Source organism: Eulemur rufifrons, chromosome 8, assembly GCF_041146395.1.
Source record: "Eulemur rufifrons isolate Redbay chromosome 8, OSU_ERuf_1, whole genome shotgun sequence".
In the NCBI taxonomy this organism is placed as follows: domain Eukaryota; kingdom Metazoa; phylum Chordata; class Mammalia; order Primates; family Lemuridae; genus Eulemur; species Eulemur rufifrons.
This window is the reverse complement of record NC_090990.1, coordinates 9,415,781-9,429,463: the sequence shown is the minus strand read 5'-3', so window position 1 is coordinate 9,429,463 and position 13,683 is coordinate 9,415,781. Positions and strand designations below refer to the sequence as shown.

The window sequence follows — 13,683 nt, the reverse complement described above, 5'->3', positions numbered from 1 at the left end:
AGTATCTCCCTTTTCTCCTCTTCGTTACCGCCTGGGTCAGGGCCACGTCATGTCTGCCCTCAGAACAAAGTGCCATCAAGCCCTACACGGCACACGGCCTTCCGTGAAGGGCCTTTGCTCACTGTCCCTGCTAGAGTGACCGGGCATCTTGGTTTTCCTGCACTGAACTACCTGTGTCTTGGAAAATTCCTCAGTTTAGGGTCACTCAGGACAGTTTGTCACGCTACCCTGCCCCTGCCATTATGTTCTGGAAACACCAGCTGCTGGCGTTCTCTTCCAAAGTCACTGTGACTTGGCTCATGCTGTTCCTTTGGCTGGCACGTGACCCCTTTTGTTGTTCCCTAGGGTGTTGATTAGGATGCGCTGAGCTGCAAGTAACTGAAAACCTACTACAGTGGCTAAAACGAATGTAGATTTATCTTTTTCACCTGGCAAGACATTCCGAGGAGGAGGTTGCTGCCATGGGTTCTGCAGCTGCTGAGGTCTGAGCTGATGGCTCTGTAATTCTCTTGGCCACAAGATGGCTGCTTCAGCTCCAGGCATCGCATCCACAGTCAAGGCAGGAAGAAGGGGAAGAGGGGACCATCAGCTGTGTCAGAGCCCCCCTATCAGGAAACGTTTGCTTTTCCAGGGGATTTCTCCTTACATTGCAGGCAGCAGAGGATGGTGGACAAGAGCATGGGCTCTGAAGCCAGATTACCAGAGTCTGGATCCTAGCACCACCACCTTCTGCTTAAACCTCCTTGGGAAGTCACTAACCCTCTCTGGCCTCAGTTTTCTCATCTGTTTAGTGGGGATAATGTTAATAACAGCCTACTTCACAGGATTGTTTGGGGGGTTTGAGATAATAAATGTAAAACATATAGAAGAGTGCCTGGCACATACTAAGTGTTCAATAAATATTAGATAACATTTAATTTTTATACCTTATAGGCCAGAACTGAGTCCCATAGCTCCCTAAGTACAAGGGAGCTGGGGACAGCAGTGGTTAGCATTTATAACCTGCAATGTGGAGATGGGCACAAAGGAAGGTAGCTGGGAACGAAGTTTGGGTCAAGCCAACGGGGGTACTTTCTGGACTTGGGCATCTTCCATTCAAATTTTGAGGTTCAACCTGGATGTTACTACCTCCAGGAAGCCATCCTGGATTCCTCCTGCCAACTAACAGTGGTTTAAATGTCCCGTTCCTGTCCCCCTGGTCTACATTTCTATTTTCACAAGTGTACCAGGGAACTCGATGGTCTGTTTACAGGTCCGTCTCCTGCAGAGCCGGGATCTTGTCTGAACCACCTCCGGATTCCCAGCTCCGAGTGGTACTAGGCTACTTGTAGGCCCCGTTGCTTACTGCGCAAATACAGCCTTTCCTGAGCATCACCGTGGCATCGTGGGGGTGTGGGAGTTATGTCAGTTGCCCCCCTCTGGGGAACAAAGTCTGATGGAGACGTGGGATAACAGAGGTGGCTGTGGTCAAGGGCTCCCCGGGGAGGGGCTCAGAGGCGGGGGTGGGGCTCCTCTGTGGAGCAGCACTGTCTCAGGAGCGCCCCAGATCAGGGACTCCTGCAGTCTGGGTCAGGTTCCCCACCTGGAACGTGCCTCACTGGACACTGGGTCCCTCTCGTATCTGGTCCCAAGTGCCCTCCGGTCAGCCTTAGGAGGACTGTCCCTTCCTGAGGCTCTCAGGGCTCACGTGTTGCCAGCTGTCTACACCTGTGACCTGCCCCAACTCTTTCTTCTCTTCGGGCCTCTTTTCCCCACCTGTCTAATGCAGTGACAGCTTGTCCAGCTCTGACCCCCTGTGACTCTATGTGGAAACCATTGCTTTCCTCAAAGCTGTGCCCTCTGAGGGGGCGCTGGGGGCTCCTGCTCCTGCCCCCACACCACGCCCAGCGTGGGGACCAGCATGGGTCAGAGCAGGGAGCCCAGGCCTCCTGCAGCCACAGGGCCCGTGCTGGGTCAGGGGACCTGCTAGGGAGCTCCTTCCTCAGGGAGCCTGTGGCTGTCCCTGAGCTCCGGGCATCCTCCTTGGCCTGGCCTCTCTGGGCTGGGGGAGGCTGCCCTAGGGGACCCCGTCCTCCACCTGCAGCTGGGGGCTGGAGGACCAGGCCCCTCTGTGGAGGCAGGATCAGAAAAGCGAGTGATCTGCTCAGGGTCTCATGGCTTTCTGGGACCCCTCCCCCATTAGTGCCCCCAGCAGCTCCTTCCAAGGCCTCCAACCAGCCTGGCTAAGGGGGATCTCTCTCTGTTGCAAAGAGGCAACTCTCAGAGAGCCCGTGAACCCACAGGGGAGGCGCAAATCAAGAATCCAGGCGGCTTGAGGGGGAAGGAGGTTTATTTTTGTTGCAGGGACTTGCTGCGGTGGCTCCCAAGGACAAATCACAGCTGCGTTTTCTGAAGGAACAGAGAACAGTGTGAGCGACTCTGGGGCGTGCCACCTTCTGGGCAGCACAAGGCTCTGTCGGGAGAGGGGGTCCGTGGGGGCACAGCCGGCAGCCTTGACAAGCCGGCCTTGTCTCTGTCCGAGGGGTCTCAGCCCACTTGCAAAGGGGGCTCCGAACACAACCAGTCCCCAGCGGGAAAGCCACCAACCCAAGTGCCCCTCTATGTCCCCACCTCAAGAGGACAAATGGCCACCCACACCAGCCCCTCTCCTCTCCTGGGCCCTGCTCTCAGGGGGCCACGTTTCAGTTTGGGGGTTGCCGGTGTGGTGCCTGGTTGGGGACACAAGTATTTGCCGAAGCCAGTGGACGGATGGGGGAGGAGTTCATGGCTGTTTCCTTCCCCGCACCCAAGTCAAGGCCTGCGCAGTAAGTGTCCGATCAGCACTTCTCCAACGAGAGTGGCTGTGTGGCGGGTGCAGGACGGGGCGCGGAGGCGGCACCCACCTGGTTGATCCAGTCGATGTAGGCGGACACCCGGGTGAAGACTGTGGGCTTCTTGAGGGTGTTGCAGCCCAGCCCGGAGCCAAAGCTGACGATGCCAAACACCTCCCAGGATCCGTTCTCAGCCTGGCAGTTCAGCGGGCCGCCCGAGTCCCCCTGCACCAGACCAGCAGGGCATCCACCAGGCCTGCCCCAGAGGGAAGGGAAGCGGGGGTGGCAGGGGTGGGGCCGGGCATGTGGGCTGGCTTCTCAGGCTCACTAAGCCCTGTTTGGGCCTCATTCTGCCCCTGGTGAGCGAGGCAGAGAAAATGTGGTTTGGGGCTGCCTTGACCTCATTCTGGGAGGCCCTGGGGCGGTTAGACTGGCTGGTGATTTGCTGTGTGATCTTGGGACGGTGCTAACCCACTCTGTGCATCAGTACCATGTCTAAGACCCAGTGAGCTGTCCGGAGAAGCGAGGACACTGGGAGCCTGGGAGCCGTGTTGGAGGAGTGGGGAAAGAGGGTGGGAGTGGCGAGAGGGTCGTGTGTTTGCAAACGGGACAGTCCCTGTTTCATGGCTCCATGTCAGACTCCCTAAGTCCCCTGTCTCCCTAGACTGGTGGAGCTCATGGCATGAAGGAACAGGTGTAGAGACGCCGGTGAAGCCTCTTCTATGTCCTTTAGACTCACTCAGTCCTCACAGCAACCCTGTGAAGTGGTTACTATAGCTCCATTTTATAGATGGTAAAACTGAGGTTCAACAGCCTTCCCAAGGTTACAGAGCTAATAAGTGGTGGGACTGGGACTTGAACTCAGATACGCATGTGCAGCTCTCACATTCTCACCAGTGTGGGGGATGGGGGTGGGTGGAGGTGATGGGGTCCCCCTAAGCCTGCTGGGCCCAGCCAGGGCTCCGTCTCCTCCCAGGGAAAGGGTTTGCTCAGTCGCAGGCTCCTTTGCCCCCACTCGGCCACTTGGAGTAGGGACAGGGTGTAGGGCCTGGCCACTCACGTTGCAGGCTGAGATGACGCCGTCGCCCCCGGCGCACACCATGGTGTCCTTCACCGTGGAGCCCCACCAGTCCCTCTGGGTGCACGTGGCGTGATCCACCACAGGCTGCAGGCCCTGCTGCAGCTCGTCGGCGATGGGGCCGTTGGCTGGGGAGAGAGGGGGTGCGGTGAGCAGGGAGGCCCCAGCCCACCCAGCCTGCCCTGCCCCAGGCCCTCAGGGAGCTGTGGGAACCACACCAGGCCGCCAGCCCTCCGCGGGTGGGGAAGGGGGAGCGGCGGAGCCCACCCACGCAAAGCCCTCAAGGAGTCACTGTGCAGTTGTCTTTAAATTGGATTCTGGGGGTTAATTGTCATTCTTTTCCTGTACGTCTCTGCCTTTGGTGTCACACATTAAAAGGTCTCTCTCACCTGAGATTTTCTAACTATTGAGCAGCATTTTCCTCTAAGTGCCCTGTAATTTCATTTATTTGCATTTAACTTTCAATTCAGCTGTGACCTATTTGGGCGTATGGTATAACATAGTATCTAACCCCCACCCCCAAATAGGCTTATTTTAGCTTATATATATATATATACACATTTACTCTGTGCCAAGCCCTAATCTATGCACTTGACAAATTCTTTTTTTGAGGGGGGATAGGGTCTCACTCTGTCGCAGAGGCTAGAGTGCTGTGTCGTCGTCCCAGCTTACAGCAACCTCAAACTCCTGCGTTCAAGCGATTCTCCCATCAGCCTCCCAAAGTGCCGGGATCACAGGCATGAGCCACCACTCCAGGCCAGACAAATTCTAACCCATTTAATCCTTATAACACCCCTCCTATGTGCTTGTTAGAGTGTCCGTCACGTGGTGTGTGCTTAATAAATATTAGCCATTATTATTACAAAGTTAAAACGATGTGAACATGTTTAGGCAAAAAGGAACAGTGGTGGGCAAAGGTAGGTGGTGCATGCCGCCGCCTCCAGGAAGGCTCTTGGGATTTGCCAGGGGTGTACTCACTCCAGAGGCGGCCCCAGCCGGTGACGTAGCAGGGGTAATCCGGAGGCAGCAGGGAGCCCTCCTCCGGCAGGCAGGCCAACTGGATGGTGTCACTCAGCTCCACATGCTCTGCCAGCTTGATGAGGGCAATGTCGTTGCTGGAATCCAGAGCGGAGAGGGTGAGCGGGCAGGAGGCCCCGAGGCTCAGGCTGTGAGCTGGGAGTCAGGCTGGGGTGGCCAGGGGTCCTCCATGAACATCCCGACCACCAGCTTCTCGTTGGCCTTTCGGGATGTTGGAGCACGCGTGATTCAGTGTCTAACATGATGGCCTGCCCTGTTCGACCTTGGTGCTTCTCTGCATGTGTCACCGCGTGGGGAAAGGGGTAACAGAGGGGACACCGGGCAGAAGCGTTCAGAGCCAGCGCTGGTTATGTATCGATCGGAAATGAAGCTGTAGCAAATGGGAAATTACAATGATAAAAGAGTGGCACTTGCAGATGGCATTTAAAATATTTTCATGTTACAAGAATGAAAGCCGGGGCCGGGCGCGGTGGCTCACGCCTGTAATCCTAGCACTCTGGGAGGCCGAGGTGGGCGGATCGTTTGAGCTCAGGAGTTCGAGACCAGCCTGAGCAAGAGCGAGACCCCATCTCTACTAAAAATAGAAAGAAATTATATGGACAGCTAAAAATATATATAGAAAAAATTAGCCGGGCATGGTGGCGCATGCCTGTAGTCCCAGCTACTCGGGAGGCTGAGACAGGAGGATCGCTTGAGCTCAGGAGTTTGAGGTTGCTGTGAGCTAAGCTGACGCCACGGCACTCACTCTAGCCTGGGCAACAGAGTGAGACTCTGTCTCAAAAAAAAAAAAAAAAAAAAAAAAGAATGAAAGCCGGCGACCTTAGACAGGATGGCCCTGGGCTGTGTGACCTGGGACCAACCCCTTAACCTCTCTGAGTCTTGGTTCTTTGTCCAGGGCTGCTGTGAGGATTAAATAAGAGATGGCATATAAAGTGCCTATTGCAATGTGTGCATACAGTCAGCACTCAATAAAGGCGAGTCCTGGTTCAGCCTCTGGAAAGACACTGTGGGGGACTCAGGGGTCTCACTCCTTGTGCACCTTGAGACCCTTGGCTGATGAGGGGGACGGGAGGGGTGTCCTCCCTGCTCAGCATTTTCCATTTTGGGCAACAGAGTCATCCGCTGGCTGCTCAGGTGAGGGTGGGGGGCCAGGTCTGGGTGGGCAGGCTGTGCGGCTCCATCGCAGGGCCGCCTCCTTCTGCACTGTCCCCAGGGGCCGTGAGCTGGTCAGCGGGGCACTCACCGCAACAGGAAGGAGTTCCACTTCTCGTGGACGTAGATGGTGTCGACAGCCACAAACAGGGAGCCCGGCTCGTCTTCCACCTCCAGGTTGTTCTTCCCCAGCCCCACGCGGTAGGTCAGGGTGTTGCTGGGCAGAGGAAGGGACCGGGTCAGGGTGGCCTCCTGCCCCCACCAGCCAGTGGGGTAGATAGAGAACTCGGGGCTTTGTTAACTCAGCCCTGTGGCCACCACGGGACTCATTTGGGGGAAGGGAGTGTCTGCCCTATTGTCCCTTCCTGGAAAGGGAAGGGAAAGGACCCAGGACTGGGAGTCAAGGGCCTTGGGTTTGTGCTGTAGCCTCACCTCCACTAGCTGGGAAGCCTGTGCCTCAGTTGCCCCATCTGTGAAGTGGAGGTAATATGGAACTTACCTCCCAGGGCGGCTGTGAGAATAAACGAATCCAAGTTCCCGTCGCCTCTTGCCTACGTTATCGCGACAGCCACCTACCTGCCCCCCTGCTTCTACCCTGGCCCCCCTCCCATCTGTTCTGAACCCAGCAGTGTGAGTCTTTTACAATGTAAGTCGGCCTGCGACCCTCTTTTGCTCAAAACCCTTTCCAATAGCTCTATCTCCCCCAGGGTCGAAGCCAAAGTCCTTACACTGCCCTGTCCCCTTTCTAACCCACCTCCTCCCGCCCTGCCCTGGCACACACTGCTCCTGCCACACCGACTTTCTTGTAATTTCTCACTCGAGCCGCCGGGTCCCTCCTCCAGGCCTCTGCGCGGGCTGTTCCCTCTCCCTGGAACACCCTTCCCCCAGATCTGTGGCTTCCTCCCTCACTTCCTTCAGGTCTTTGCTCAAGTGTCTCCTTTCTGAGCGGTCTCCCTGGCCAGCCCATTTAAAATAGAACCCCCTTGCTCTTTTTGTCCTCTTCCGACCTTATTTTTCTTCATTACCACTCAGTTTGTTGTGTATTTATTGTTTACTTGTCTGTTGCTCTGCCTTCCACTGGAATATGGGCTCCCTGAGGGCACAGACTGTGTCTTCACTGCTGTGTTTCCTGGCACTTAGTAGGTGCTCAAGAAATCCTTGTTGACTGAATAAACGAACAACTGAGTTACTGGATGTAGCTTGCTTAGGCCCGCACCTGGAGTGTGTAGTAGATGCTCGGTGAAAGCAGCTTATCAGGCCCCCGCCCCGGGTGACTGCAGGCCTCCGGGGCCTCGTCCCTGCTCACCTGATGCAGTGGGCAGCAGTGAGGACGAAGTTGCTGGCGATCAAGGTGCCACCGCATGTGTGCCTCCATGTGTCGTTCTTGAGGTACTGGAGGGAGATCTGCAGGAGGGTGGGGAAGGGCGGCGTGTCAGCCCGCAGGTCCCCAGGGCCCCTCACCCCACCACCCTCTCCGTCCCTGCCCCCGCCCCTGCAGCCTGCTTACCTGCCAGGGCCAGCTGTGGGGCTCGGCGTTATCTCCCCCCACCACCCGGGCCGATAGGTTGGGCTGGACGCTGGGGACCCCGCAGCTGGAGGCTGGGGAGGCAGGAAGGCAGGAGGGCAGGTGAGTGGGGCTGGGCTCCCCACCGGGGAAGGGGCAGGGGGGATGGGCAGGTGAAAAGAGCACAGACTTCGGGGGTGGGCGGACCCTGTGACTTTGGGAAGCCACCTAGTTCTCTGGCCTCAGCTTCCCTTTCTGTGCAATGGGAAGAATAGCACTAACCTGGTGAGTTTGTCCTGAGAGCTAAATTAGACAATTTGCATAAAGCGTTTAGCAAAAGGCCCAGCACAGAGACGATGCTTAACACACTGAGGGAACTAAAACCATGGCTGGCATGTGTGTGAGTGCCCGGGCATGCCTGTGTTCCTCCTGTTCTTTTTTTTTTTTTTTTTGAGACAGCGTCTCACTCTGTTGCCCGGGCTAGAGTGCCATGGCGTCAGCCTAGCTCACAGCAACCTCAAACTCCTGGGCTCAAGCAATCCTCCTGCCTCAGCCTCCCGAGTAGCTGGGACTACAGGCATGCACCACCATGCCCGACTAATTTTTTCTGTATATATTTTTAGTTGTCCATATAATTTCTTTCTATTTTTAGTAGAGACGGGGTCTCGCTCTTGCTCAGGCTGGTCTTGAACTCCTGACCTCGAGCGATCCACCCGCCTCGGCCTCCCAGAGTGCTAGGATTACAGGCGTGAGCCACCGCGCCCGGCCCCTCCTGTTCTTCTGTCCCTGTTTAGGCCACTGTATGATGGCAGTCCGTGTGTGTGTGTGCGCATGGGCGTTAAATCCACGGAGTGCCAGACTGTCGTGGCTGGGAAGCTGTGTGGAGTGGTCACAAGCCTGTCCTGTTCCACTAACCAGCCATGTGACGTTGGGCAAGATACTGAGCCTCACTGAACCTCAATGTCCTCATCTGTAAAATGGGGATATTAATAGATCCTACCTCTCAAGGTTGTTTTGAGGATCAAATTAACTCCTGCAGAACAAGGGCTTAGCACAGTGCCTGGCACATCATAAACATGCAATAAACAGGAGTCGCTATTATTACTGTTGTTGTTATTGTTAGCTGGAAGGACTCTTAATCACGTGCTCTCATTTGCCAAAAAAGCCAATGAGATTTAGAAAGGTGAAGTGACTTGTTTAGGTCCTGCAGAGAGTGAGTGAGTGGCATTTAAGCCAAGTCCCTTGGCTCCTCATATGGGAGAATGCCATCAAATGAGGAAGCAGAGAGTCCTCAGGGAAGAGCTGCTGCTGGGAAAGGCAGGCCCGATGTCCCTGAAGTGAACTCAGGATGGGCGTCTGCTGGGTCCCCGCCCCTCGCAAGGTGCTTTCCACACCCCATCGCTAATTCCCTCCCGACCTGGGCATTCAGGTCAGTGTCCCTATTTTGGAGCCGTGGAAGCAGAATTGCCAAGCGGGAAGAGGCTCATCTGACACACAGCTGGTCAGTAGCATCTGAACCCACGGTGCACCCCAAAGAGTCTTTCCTGGAGAGCAGAGGGCCCTCTGGTCCTGTCCTTGTCCCCAGAGGCCACCCCAGCGCTTACCGCAGGCCAGGAGCGCAGTGAGGACGGTGATGCCCAACATGGTGTGGGTGCCCAGGACTGACTGGCCGTCAGGGCGGGCAGGGGCACACTTATAGGCAGGAGGGGGGTGAACCTACCTGGTCAAGGCTAAGCCCCCCTTGGAGAAACCTGTTCTGATAAGGCTCTTTCCCTGACCTTGGGTGGTTACTGTTTAATTCGGACAAGAAATGGGGCTAGCTCAGAAGCATGGATTTCCCAAATGTCCTGCGACAGCAAATTCTGCCCTGCAGCGGTTTTTGGCAACAGCCCCCGCCCCTGACTTTGCTTGTAGTGTGCTCTCATTCTCTCTCCCTACCTTATTCTTTCTAGTTATTTATTGGGCACCTACTATGTGCCAGGCATTGCGCTCAGTAGTTCTTGCATTATCTCACCTAACTCTTCCAACAACACGAAGTATTAATAGATGCTATTGTCCTCTCTTTAAAGACGAGGCAGCTGGGACTCAGAGGGTAAGTGACTGTCCAGGGTCACACAGCTGGGTGGCAACAGAGCTGGCCTTTGAAGGGGGTGCTTCTAACACCAGTCGGGGCTTCAGACTGCTGAGACACGCGGTTTCCTTCTCTGTCTTTGTAGAGCTGTTAGTTGCTTCCTGCCTTTTCCTTGCTGCCTCGTTCACCTGACCGTGCCTGGGCTCTCCTGCCCCTGCTCCCGGGCTGTGGATGGGGCCCGAGGCTCAGCGGCAGGTGCTTGGTTGGCCAGATTTCTTCCTGGAGCCAGCTTAGTTGTCGGCCCCTCAGTCTCCCTGTCTCTAAAATGGGCAGACAGGACCAGAGGGACTCTCAGGCTCCTTTCAGTCCTGAGAATCTCTGACTTGAATGTCAAGTTCAGTGGCACGTGGGGTGGCTCCAAAGCACTGAGTGACAGAAGTTCTAGCCAGAGCCGCCAGCATTTCGGGGCCAGCCCATCCCTTGGAGCATCTGATTTAATCCATTTGCCCCGAGGCCTGACTTGAGCCTGGTTGTTCCCATTCCGCCTTCCTCTTCCCTTGTACTCACCTGAGTTCTTGGAAGTCCTTCTCTGGGCTGGGCCCACTGGATCACCTTGGGAATTGTCTCCTGATAAGAAAGTGCTCCCCCTGGTTAAAGATGGTTATCTGGGGTTGAAGGAGGATTCTAACTTACATAGTTTTATGCAGCTTAAATTGTTTTTTAAAAGCAAGTATACATTACTTTGGTAATATAAAAATCATTAAGTTTTTTTTTTTTGAATAAAAAAGGTTAGTTTTTATTTATTATCATATGGTAACAGTCTTCTCAAATTTATGTTTCTCTCATTAAAATTGCTTTGTAGGATTCTTTCTCTAAATTCTGTTTTCCCTCTTTTTTTTTATCATTAATAACAATTTAATTTTACAGAATCAAAGAGTCTAACAGTATATCTTGTTAGATACAGTATGTCCTCATAATGTATACATTAAAATCATTAAGTTTGATTTTAAAAAAGATACAGGCTGGGCACAGTGGTTCACACCTGTAATCCCAGCACTTTGGGAAGCTAAGGTAGGAGGATTGCTTGAGGCCAGGAGTTTAAGACCAACCTGGGTGACACAGTGAGGCCCTGTCTCTATAAAAAATTTAAAATTAGCCGGGCATGGTGGCACATGTTTGTAGTCCCAGCTACTTGGGAGGCTGAGGTGGGAGGATCGCTTGAGCCCAGGAATTTAAGGTTACAGTGAGCTATGATTGAGCCACTGCACTCTAGTCTGGGTGACAGAGTGTGACTCTGTCTCTAAAAAATAAATAAATACATAAATAAAAATAAAAAGATACAGAGATGGGGAGTGTGAGTGTATGTTGAGGGGGGCAGGAGGCCTGTCCTGCTGAGATAATCTCAGTCCCTTGTCCTGGGGCATCTGGGGACCTCAGGCTGTGGGGACCTTTCTGTTCCATTCTAGAGGCTGGTCTTCATATAGAGGTCTGTGACTACTGCCCAATCCACCTCGGACCCAGAGATGGTGGTTGCCAAACCCTGCAAAGGTCTCCCTGGCCTGGGGACTGACACCACAAGCAGACATGTGGACTGAGCGAGGTGACAGGTCTTGGGAGTTAGCAGGGTCTGGACGCAGGAGGCAGGAGGCCTGGTCTGTCTCCGTCGGTGACTAGCTGGATGGCCCCAGACCCTGGGCAATCTCTTTGGGCCTCAGTTTCCTTAATCAAGTCCCTTGATCAACCTGGAAAAATGACTGACTGGGCTTCTACACGTGGGAGTATGTCGATTTACACTCACAGAGATATAGCACTTTCTTAGCCCACGTGTCAGCTGTGTGCATGCCTGGAGGTACACGAGCAAACAGGGACAGGAACGCACATGCACACACACACACACACATGCGCCTCCATATCCACAGACAAGCATACACCAGTCACACATATGAAGCATTCAGTTACGTATAGAGACATGCAGAGCCATGTGCCACACATTCAAACATGTACACAAACATGTGTACAAGCTGTGTGACCTTGTGCTAGTGGCTCAACCTCTCTGTGCTTCCACTCCCTCTTCTGTGAAGTGGGGGTAAAATGCTACCTGCCTCCTGTGGCTGCTGGGGAAGTGCCTGGCGCACAGGAAGCACTGTGTGAGCATTTGCTGTTACTGTCATTATCGTTGGCACCTGGTTCTCATGAGAAAGCCTGAGACTGACCTGGTCGTGGGGCGCTTTTGCCTTCATGGACCCTTCCCTCTGTCAAAAAATACTAAAAATATGTTTTATGGCTGTGCGGGTACAAAGATGAATGTAATCCGGTTTGGATTCTATTCATTTTTTTCCTATTGATTTTGAAGAAACGAACACATTTTTGTAGGCCCCTAAAGGAACCCTGGGCTCCGAGCACTGTGCCCGCTGTCCCCGATGGGTGCGTGGGCCCTGGCTGCGGCCCCTCCTCATGTGAGCTGATATAGGAAGGGCTGAGCCAGAGTTCGGGAATGTTCTGTGGCTCGTCCTGGGCACCTGCCCTTGGCCCCGGAGGCGCTGTTAGCTGTGCCCTCGGACAGCCACGTTAGCTGTGCCCTCGGACAGCCGGGAGAAAGCTGTTCTCGCTGGAAAAAAGTAGGCAGGGCGGGAGCTGCCTCCGGCATGTGCCCGGCTGGGGCCAGCCCCTCGTGCAGGGACCAGCCCGTCAGAGGATGCCATTGCCCCAGTGGCCCAGACTGCCCAAGTTACTGTGGTGACACTAGGTTGGCTGACCTGATTTTCTGGCCAAGATAACCAAGACTGAAGCAGCAGCCCCAGGCGGCTTGTGGATGCCTGGAGGGGGAAGCCCGACAGAGCGAATGTCCTGTGATTGGAAGGGTGGGGCCTTGGGGTTGGATTAATTTGTGTATTTAAAGATGAGACTGTTTTGTTTGCCCAGACTGAGGCATCGACACACTATACAGAAAACATTCCGTCATTCATTCATTCCTCCCACGATCACTGAGCACATACTATGAGCAGGCCCTGTGCTGGGATTGGGTTTACAGGGTTGGTAAGACCCTGTTCAGCACTGGGGGAGCTCCCTGCTGGCCAGGGCGATAAGTGTTCCTTGGTGAGATGGGCCAAAGGCTGGGAGCTCTGCATGAGAGGAGATTCGTTCTGGGCGGGAGTTTGATGGGCTGCAGGCTGGGAAAAGATTCCTTCTCTACAGATTCCACGTCCAAAATGAATTTGAGGGATTGAGGATGTGAGGACACTAGAATCCCCACCTCCATGCTGGTGAATGCTGGGATTTTCAGGGCCTGGAGTGACAGGTTCACTCTAGGACCTGCGACCTTAGAGTCCCTGAGCCACTCAGGGCCAGACTGTACCGGAAAATGGAAAAATAACCACAGGTGACTCAGCGGAGGGCTGGGGAGTGTGGGGGGACATGGTCAGATGGTGCCCTGGGGCCTCAGGCGCAGTGCCAGGGCGGGGAGGGGCGGGCGGTGGGGTGAGAGCCTGAGGAAAGAGGCAGGTGCTACTGACTGGGGCCCGTTTCCTGGCTGCTGGGACGGGACCCTCAGCTGGCAGCTGTCATGTCTTGGGTGAGGCCCACTCAGGGGCCAGCCGAGGGGCTGGCAGCGTTTCTCCTCAAAGCCAGATGGAAGTGCAGGGGCTTAGAGAGGGGTGGGGGACCCGGTGAGGGGTTGGCGCTCAGTGAGGGGTGACAGGTTCAGCGAGGGAAGAGGGTTCAGTGGGGGCTGGGTGTTTGGTGATGGGGCCGGGACTCTGTGCCAGGAGGGTTTTAAGGAACCATCTCTCTTGGTCCCTGGATCACCCTGGGCCTCTTCCTTCCTCCACCTGCTTCCTCTGCCAGGCTGGGCATGGAGGTCGTGCACAGGCTCAGGCTAAGGGCCCTGGGGGGCTGCAACCTCATGGTGGAGGGCCTTGGCTTGGGACAACTGGCCCCTGCCTCACGTTCCGAGGACTTGAGGTCCATGTCCGTCACCAGGCCAGCGGGGCTGGAGCTCTGGAGCTGAACTGAAGCCCCTCCCTTCCAGCAC

At 55.0% G+C, this 13,683-nt stretch overlaps 1 protein-coding gene across 1 annotated transcript; it reads right to left on the bottom strand.

The window, feature by feature from the left end:
- Positions 1–2,816: 2,816 nt before the first annotated feature.
- Positions 2,817–9,226, bottom strand: CTRC (chymotrypsin C). The gene is made up of 7 exons (XM_069479147.1): positions 9,187–9,226; positions 7,586–7,677; positions 7,385–7,482; positions 6,170–6,295; positions 4,867–5,003; positions 3,871–4,016; positions 2,817–3,035 (listed from the first exon to the last, which is right to left on the bottom strand). The coding sequence occupies exons 1-7, from the start codon at positions 9,224–9,226 to the stop codon at positions 2,817–2,819; spliced, it is 858 nt and encodes a 285-aa protein (XP_069335248.1).
- Positions 9,227–13,683: the final 4,457 nt, after the last annotated feature.